Below are 9337 nucleotides of genomic sequence, written 5' to 3'. Positions count from 1 at the left end.
CAAAATGAAACAGCCAGTGGAGCGGACAGCATACCCTGGTGTAAAGTTGGCTCCTTTGGAAGAGGAGCGAGGCGAGGGCACTGAACTTGTCCCTGTCCATCTGGGTGTAGCTGGTGTTTCTAGCCAGGTGGAAATGCAACACTATGAGCTGAGGTTTGCATGGATGCTGCTGTGATGATGGAAATCCTACCTAAAAGGGAGTTGAAGACACTAGCTGCCCCCAGAGCGGTCTCAGTCTTCTGTAGCTCAAGCATCAGGGACAGTTTGAGTTACCAGGTTAACACTTGGGGAAGTTTCTCCTCTGAAACTACTATGAAACAAGGGGTGGGAGGTATACAGACAGCATGGCAGGTTCTGTCTCTCCTTCTCCTCAGGGATGATTTCCATTTCTGAGTGAAGCTTATTGTACTGATCTAACTGAAGACTGTCTTTGATTTTACCCAGGTTGCATGAAGAATTAAAGATGGCAAAAAGTGATGATGGCATACGCATCTTGCAGGGTCTATTAGTCTTTGGGAATGTGATCATTGGGGTAAGTGAAATGAAACAAGTACAGGTGGAGTCTTCCTTCCAGCATGACACTTCTGAAAACAGCAGTTCCTAGCCATGAAATCCCTCTTCACGTGTGAAGTCCACACATAAATAGATCAGTAAAGCATGAGAGGAGGGGTGAAGGAGAGCTGTGCTATCTGATCAGTTGAGTGGGGAGGGGACAGCAAGGGCTGATTCACAAGACCAATATGAGTTCTAGTGGAAGAGCCCTTGCAGCTGACAAACATCTTTCCAGCTACCTCCCTCCATATAGTGATGGAAAAGGTTCTGTTAATTCTTTCTTAACATCCTCAAGTCCTGGGCCTGACCTCTCAGGTCCAGGCTAGGTGAGTTTTGCCTGCAATGCTTCTGTGAAGGCATGGTACAAGAGATTGTAGAATTGGGCAGAGGAGGAGTTGAGTACCTTCTGTTTGGCAGGAAGTTAAACGAAAGAAAAGCAGTCTCTGTCTCTTTCTGTCTCTGCTATTTCTTTGGGGAAGCTTGAGCTAATGGATTTCCCAAATTTGCCCTTCTCAGATGTGTGGCATTGCCCTCGCAGCAGAGTGCATCTTCTTTGTGTCGGATCCCCATGGTCTCTACCCTCTACTGGAAGCCACAGAAAATGATGACATTTATGCTGCTGCCTGGATTGGCATCTTTGTTGGCTTTGCACTCTTTGCTCTGTCTATCCTTGGTATCATTGGAGTCATTAAGGCCAACAGGACCTTGCTGCTGGTGGTAAGTGTAGCAAAGTTTGTCCATTTATTGTTAACAAACTGAAAAAAATTCCACCTTAGTTTCCCTGCTCACCTTGGTAATCACCCACGGAGCAAAGACAGCTTTCGTTAGTGATAAGGAGACAAAGTTTCTTCTTCCTGATGGCTGTGGTGTTCCACAAGGTGACTCCTGTGAGGACACAGGCATAAGAAGCCCCCAAACCAGGCTGAGGGAACTAATGGTCATAGCCATCATGGAGATTTAAGCTGACTGACTTGACCCTGACCTTGCTGCAAAGCAATGCAGAAGCACTTGTGCAATCAAATGTAGCTGAGATGTGGTTTAGATCCTTGTTTCTCCCCACCCCTTACGGCCTTTCAGCTGTCATATACCATTCAATTTAGGAGCTGATAAGCAATGACTTCTGTACAAGGCATTAGTATGTGTTAGTATACCAAATATGGGTGTAATTGAGAACATTAGACATCTGCAGGCGGGCAGAAATTACAGGGGTGGGGACAGAGAGCTTTGGATAAGCCAAGGGCAATGTTAAGATGTGAACAAATCTCTGCACAATTTCTTGCTTAGTCCTGTAGGCTGGCAGTGGTGAAACTTAATTGCATTAACAAAGGGTAGAGTCAAAAACTCTGGAATTGGCTCTCTCTTGGATTAATGTGGGATGGCAGGGTGTCTGTTTTAAAAAAGATACACTTAGAGATCTGAACTCTTGTGACAGGGAATTTGCCAGCAAACAGCTGAGGGAAGAGAATTCCCTTAAGTCTGAATTTTGGTGCCTTGGCTGAAACCCATGTGTGTGGTATAGGAGATAAGACAGAGTACAAGGGGCAGAAACCGGGGTAAGAAGGAAACAAATGCCTTGAATCTGAGAACATTATAAAATGTGAGAGGACAAATAGAGACATGAAAACGCCAAAGGGAATATGGGAAAGGTTAAAGGAATTTTGCTGAGAAGGGAAGAAAAAGAGTGAAATAGATTATGAGAGGTGATCCTCAGTATCTATTTCATGAAGGATCTTTGTTCACAAAGTAGGACCGCTGAGGCAATCTGACAATGCAAAAACAGGAGGATCTGACCAACGCTTTAAATTGCATCTTCTGTTTCCCCAAAGTACAAGCTCTCCTGCTAGGAGTGAACTAGTTTTTGCTGAAAAGTTTGTAGCTGGCAAGTGGAAGTGGAAGGAAGAGATATGGCACAAGCATAAGTTGCCAGTGAGATGCAACAAAAAAAAAAAAAGGGCAAATGTTATGCTAGGATATATCAGGCAAACTATTTTCCATAGAGATAGAGTGGTATTAATGCCATGAGGTTCTGAAATCTTGCCTGTGAGATGGAGAGCAATGCCGGCCATACACCTTCAAGAAAACAGATTGCAAACTGAAACGAGCACAGAGAAGAGCTATATGAATGTTCAGGGTCATGGAGAGGACTGAGGCGATTATGATAGCCTAGCCTCCTTTGCCTCAAGCAGGGTTTCAGGCTTAATCTTGAAAAAACTGCTTAAATGTTTCTCCAAGAGCTAACTCTGCTGTCTGTCTCCCACAGTATCTTATTCTGATGCTGATCACTTTTGCGTTTGAAATGGCTTCTTGCATCACAGCAGCGACTCACCGAGACTTTGTGAGTACTTCTTTCCTGATGTATTCTTGCAACCATGCTGGGAAACATTGCAGTTCTAGAGCACACGGCAGTCCTGTTCAGTGTACTAAATGGCCTGTGTGGTGGTACAGTGTAAACTCAAAGGACTACTTCTCAGTCTTTAAGACCCCACAAGGAAAGTTTCCAATACTATTATTCTAATAGAAGAAATAACTTTGTTCTTTTTAACATAGTTTTGTTATGTTTAACATTTTAAAATGTTTGCAACCTTGTAGTTAAGGAAATAATAGCGTGGGTTAGCTGAATCATCAATACAGTGTTTAGTCTTTCAGCTACAGACTGATTAATCTACCACACATGCAGAAGACAAATCTTCAGCATTGCTCCAGGCAGCATTGCTGGTGAGGGAAAGATTACGTGGGTTATTGGAGATATTGGTAAGGAGGGAAATTACTTGTGGCGCTTTAGTTCCAAGCAACGTATCAAATGTGACCTATAGCTTCTGCACGTCTCCTGTGATCTGACATCTGGTAGAACCTCCTTAAGAGTCGTGCTCAAGATCTACATCTTTGTTGCTCCTGCTCCTCAAATCTTGGTCTTTATACTCTTGTGTGTAAAACTGGGGGAAAAGCAGCCTTCCTGTTTTCCAGCAGGACATTGAAACAAGCAAACAAATCCACTCCAGATAACCCTGTATTTGCTTTACATGGCCACTTATTAACATAGTTCCTGCATCTTCTCCGTTTGGTTTGGGTTTTTTTTTTTTCTGTAGCTCACTCCAAATCTCTTCCTGAAGCAAATGCTGGAGAGGTACAAGAAGTCAGAGACAGACAATAACAATGACAAATGGATGACTGAAGGGGTCACAAAGACATGGGATAAACTCATGCTTCAGGTAATAATAACACTGAAAACTCTCCCTAATTACGAAATGCTCTGCAGCCCTGGAATTTCAAGTCCTTCTTGGGGCGGCTCACTAATAAAAAGGACGCCTTGAACCTTAGAGAAAGTCCTGCCACACTCCCCATTTTGCTCATTTATCAGATGGCAGACTGTCAAAGGCAAGGAACTTCAAAAATCTCTCCCATAAATCTGTGGTTAATGCCTAACCAGCTGTGTGCAGGGTCCAGCTATGTGGAGGGCTGTGTCCTGGGCCCATAAAGACCATTCCCTTCTCTCGCCCCACAGAACCAGTGCTGCGGGGTGCGGGGCCCCTCTGACTGGCAGGAGTACACATCCGCCTTCCGCCTCACATACAATGATGCAGACTTCCCTTGGCCACACAATTGCTGTGTCATGGATGCCCGAGGGTCTCCCGTCAACCTCGATGGCTGCAAGCTTGGAGTCCCTGGCTACTATAACAGCAACGTAAGATCCTCTCCACTTTTTCCAGTATGTTGGTCAAAAGGACCTTGCTGGAAGGGAAGGAAGCAGTGAATAGCCTTCCTCCTCCACCATAAGCTACAGGTGTTCAAAAGCTTTCTGAAGGTGAAGCAATGCCTGTAGGGTCCTGGGCATGTTGCTGAACACAGGATAGGTTGTAATAAAGGCGTTCCTGTTGGAGAGAGAACTAGTAAGAAAACTGTCCCAATGACACCAATAAGAAGTGACATGTCCAACATATAGATGGACAGTAGGTAAATCAAACGTAGCCCAAAGATGCATCCATACAATATGAGTGAGCAAGTCAGCAGTTCTCCTTCTCAAGGTAGAACTTTTCAGTAGACCAGCTTGTCCCTTTCAAACAGATTGCTGGGTGCCGAGCATCAACTTCTGCACTAGCAAGCATTTCTAGAAGGAGTTCAAGCTTCTGAATTTGCCTGCAGCTTCTTGATTCTGGAGGTCAACTTTGGTTGTCCGTGTTTGGTTATATACGTATACTTGGCAAGTGGATGGCACAGGAAGTTGTCCTTGAAGTGTCTGAGATGGGTCTACTTTGTATTTGGAGCTAGAAACAGGTAAACTATCTGCAAGTTGTCAATAAGCAGTGTAGCTCCAGCTTGTCTTCTTGAGACCCTATGAGCTACCCAAATTGCAATAGGAGAGGAGCGTGCCACCTCAGTCTCTCTCAGAGGTGGATAAGCTTGTCACCTTGTGGTACAAGCTCAAAGCTGATGTTGATTGATTCATGGTTGTCTTACAGGGTTGTTATGATGCTATCTCTGGGCCAATGAACACACATGCTTGGGGCGTTGCCTGGTTTGGTTTTGCCATCCTCTGCTGGACTGTGAGTACTTAATATTTGCCTTTATTTCCTCTTCTCTCGCTATTCCACACCCAGTTGGGTGGAGGTGGGTCACAGGACTGACGCATTTAAAATGTCTGTAGATTATACTTATTCTTCACCAGTCTGCCTGTAGCCTATTCCACTAACAGGGCTACATTTACAAGTTCCCCTCCATTCTAGCTTCCACAGGTGAGGAGTTAGATGGCCCTTCCATCTCAGCAATGCAACACAGCAAACACAGCTCATAGGTGCTTGTTTGTGAAGGGTGTTGGACCATCTAAACAGTAAACATGACAGATAATTCAGTTTCTAGTTCAAATACTTTGTAGGAGTGTTTAACCACTCACGGTTCAGCAGCTTCGTGGCAGATAATCCCCAGCAAGCTGAGTGATCCAGTAAAATAGTTATGGCTGCACATATCTTCTTTCTTCACTGTGAAGCTTCTTTGCAGATAAAAAGCTTTAAGCTTCCTCTGCCTGAACAGACTTTGCTTATCAATAATTTCTGTTGCTCTCTCCTACCTGTAGGACTAAATGAGGCTGGGAGAGAGGTGGGGAGAAGGAAATGGGGAGCAGAGAAACTTAGTAGTCTTGTCATTTCAGTTTTGCGTCCTCCTTGGTACCATGTTCTACTGGAGCAGAATTGAATACTGAAGGCCCGGTGTCCTCAGCACTGTCCTAAAGCACCATGTGAAACTGCATTCGTTCGTCTTCTGCTCCATTCCTCTTGTGCCATGGAGGATTTGAAGTTTTCCCACTACCTCCCCCATATATACTTTTGCCTCTTCAAACACTCGCCACACAGAGGTGATGACTCCAGGAAAGAATCTTCTTGTCCCTTCCTCGCCCCTTGTTCTGCAGCCTTAATGCCTCCTGGCTGAGGCACAATCCTTCTTTCACTGTGCAAGAAATCCTTGGAACATAAGATAAGAAGTGATGTGATTTGTTCTGTGATGACATCAGAAAGGAAAATGTCCATATACCCTTGCTCCAGAAAAATCTCTCCCTAAAACTCGGCTGAATATGGATGATAATGCTGAAGGCTCAGGCAAGGGCTATGTGAGCAAAACTGTAAGCTCCTCTGGCCAATAAAGATGGATGCTGCAAGGGAGAAGACTGCAGACCTTTTAATAAATTTATTATTTAGCTTCTGGTTTTGGTCTCTGTCATCCCTTGCCTTAGAATAAGGCAGATTCTCTAAGGGTTAAAGTATGTCAGCAGTAAAGACACGTCACAGATAAAAAGTCTGTTGCTAGTCAAGCCCGATAAAAGGCTAGCTCACTCCTCAGCAATATGCTGCCTATATTCAAGCCTACCTCCTGTCACCACTGAAACTGCTGCGTGCACTCCTACCTTCAGAAGTGCCAGTCCAGAAAAGCTTCTCTTCCTAACAAGGGACTCCTTCAAAAAGCTGTTATGTACTTCACACAAGATTTCACGCATCTATGGGCTAGAATTTGTGCAGAATACAAGGAGTCCTGTGCTGTAGTTGGCTTTGTGAAAGTGGCTGTCCCACATCCCTAGATTCTGTTTCTTGCTTCAGCTATCTGCATGTATATGGTCATGTCCTCTGTGTACTTCCACATCCCCAGATCAAGGGGGACAAAAGGCAAATAATGGCACTGAGTAACACTTGTGAAAAATGCAAGCAAGGAGCTAACTGAACCAAATCCAGCCCTTGCATCAGCAGTTACAGTTCTCACTCAGCTCAATAAAGGCTATTTACTTTGGCCCAGACTGAGATGATGTCTTTCCTAGTGAACAGTTCAGCAGTTACATGTGTTATGTGAAATATGCTCCTGTATAGTGTTTTAAGGTGAAGCCTCTTCCTAAAGTTTACTGGTTCAGGTCCTGATACTTGGCCAGCTGCCTTGATTCTTTGTTTTTGTGTATTCACCAAAATACTAATTAAAAAGAAGTGGAAGTGAAATTCTTTTCTTGTTCAAGATTGTGTGTTTGGGAAGTGGAGATAATAAAGGGGCATCTGAGGCAGTGCAAAAGCAGGTTTTAAAGTCCTGTAACCCTGTCCTGAAGATCAGAGCAGAAAGCACCGTGATGCACAGTGCTACAGACTTTGTAGCTGAGTAGTCCCTGGGAAGGGTACCGGGGGAGAGAAAGAGGCAGCTATGAGGGTGAACAGCTTGAAGGAAAAACAGGTCCCTGCAACATAGAGTGGTTTTTCTGTATCAGTGTACCTTCAGAAAGGAAAACCCCCATGGATCAGCCACTCCACTTGTTCAGTGGGGTGGTGACTGTTTCGGAGAGCCTGAAGTCTAAGAAATTTCCATAAGGAAACTAGTCTTCAGCAGTTTTTTGTGAGACTCGAGAACAGGGATAGACCACGGAGACTGTGTGCGGAAGGCATCTGGCCTTGGTTTTTAATTATTTTTGTGTGTGTGCACATATGTTGCTGAAAGCTACAATAATACCTAAACCTAAAGAAATCTAAAGAGAATCAGTGTCTGCCTAAGTTAGGCAGCAATAGCAAAGGCCCAGTTCTGTGCTACTTACTGTGAACTGCAAATCCTTGACAAATGGAACAGCAGAGAGCAGGGAAATAGGGGAGGAGGACAGCTTCTATCCTTGCTTGGCCAAACCCCTTCAATACCTCCTCAGTCACGGCAGCTGCACACCTGTGTAAAGGTCTCTTGCTCAAGTTCTTTCTGAAACTCAAGTAGCTCTGCAAATGGGTGAAACAACTGGCTATGGGACTTTCTAGAGACTAGCAAGGCCTTCTGCATACACATGTGGCTGTAGATATGCCCTATAGAAAACTTTATGACTACAGAAGCAGGTAAATTCAAATATTATTTTCCTCCTCTGGCCTTTTGCTTGAGACCCAGAGGTCTATTCCTTCCTGCTACACCTAAATGTTGTGTGATTATAGCACTGCACTCCATATAGAGAAAATGCTGCAGGATTTTGCAGAAGAAGAGGAACCGAGACTGCTTTGAACAGACTATTGCGGTATTAACTGCTCCAACCAGTTGCAAGTGATACCATTGACCTATTGCATAAATGGCAGTTTAAGCCAATTAAGTTTGCATTCTTCTAATTTGCCTTCTGCTTCATGAACCTTTCCTTTACATGGCACATTAGGATTTATGTTTTGCAAAAATAAAAGTTGTGCTCAACAAATGATCCGGGCAATGCTGGATCTATGCAGAAGTGCCGCAATGCAACCACAAAAAGCCAGCTTTATCCGCCTGAACTAAGGAGGAAGAAGAAGACTGGACTGATGGCAGAATTATGTCGAGCAGGCTTGTGAAAAATTCTGCATAGCTTTTTCTGGTTTTTCAGCTTCTGAAGGCTGATTCCAATCTCCGCAAGTTCCCTACCTGGGATGCCAGAGGAGGGTGAGGAAGGACTGGAGTCCATGACAGGAATGGTGGTGAACAAGTTCATGTGTTGGCTGAGGCTTGTAAAGAAATCCTGGTCATTCTCAGCTGTTTGGATTGCTGCCTGAAAGTATGGATGTATGTGGTCTTCAGACTAGGCAATACGCACAGACGCATGAAAACTGCTGGACTAAGACAGGATGAAGAAAAAAAAATTGCCTGGGTGGAAGCTGTGTGGTTTGTTTGCAGATTTGCTCTGTGTATTTCTTCTCTGTAGGTGTGAATTTTCACAGTTCTCTTCTGGCAAAAAAAAAAAAAAAAAGTGTGTTTCAATTCTCCCACAGAGGTACCAAATGTGTTTTTAGATTATTAATTCATTGTAATATTCCCAGCTCTGAGAAACTAGAGTCTTGCTGAGAAACATCCTCTGTTCATACTTGACAGAGAAGTGTGGCCTCCAAGCCAACAAGAATCCCAGACTTATCTGCTCCCCTCCCTTTACATGCATAAACATAGCCTGATGTCTTTCACATTGTTGGATGTTTGTGTCTGGCAGTAGCAAAGGTCTCTGTTCCTTCAGGCTATGGGGCTGCCTTTGTGTATTTTGTGCCTTGCCCCTATTTTTCCAACGGGCTTTCCTACCCATTTATCCTTTCCCCTCACTTGTTCTTCTTCTGTATGAGATCTCTTTGCACACACTCTCCTAGTCCCTGTTTCTCCTTACCTTATGGGTTCATCTATGATATACAATGCCCATTATATGCTGTGCTTGCATCTGGCAACCCACCTCACTACGAAAACCAGCAAGCAAGCAGGCTGTTGGTGGCGTTCAGTATCCTCTGACTCAGATGATTTATTCCCCATTCTGCTCACTGCCCTGGCATCTTAGTTTTTCACATTCCTCACA

At 44.2% G+C, this 9337-nt stretch overlaps 1 protein-coding gene across 1 annotated transcript; it reads left to right on the top strand.

Annotated features, from left to right (window-relative positions):
* The first annotated feature begins 449 nt into the window (after positions 1-449).
* Positions 450-6150, top strand: UPK1B (uroplakin 1B). The gene is made up of 7 exons (XM_010125051.2): positions 450-532; positions 1069-1269; positions 2813-2887; positions 3639-3761; positions 4055-4234; positions 5010-5093; positions 5696-6150. The coding sequence occupies exons 1-7, from the start codon at positions 464-466 to the stop codon at positions 5744-5746; spliced, it is 783 nt and encodes a 260-aa protein (XP_010123353.1). The 5' UTR covers positions 450-463; the 3' UTR covers positions 5747-6150.
* Positions 6151-9337: the final 3187 nt, after the last annotated feature.

Source organism: Chlamydotis macqueenii, chromosome 1, assembly GCF_036417535.1.
Source record: "Chlamydotis macqueenii isolate bChlMac1 chromosome 1, bChlMac1.mat, whole genome shotgun sequence".
NCBI classification, from domain to species: domain Eukaryota; kingdom Metazoa; phylum Chordata; class Aves; order Otidiformes; family Otididae; genus Chlamydotis; species Chlamydotis macqueenii.
This window is presented reverse-complemented; position numbering and strand designations above follow the sequence as displayed.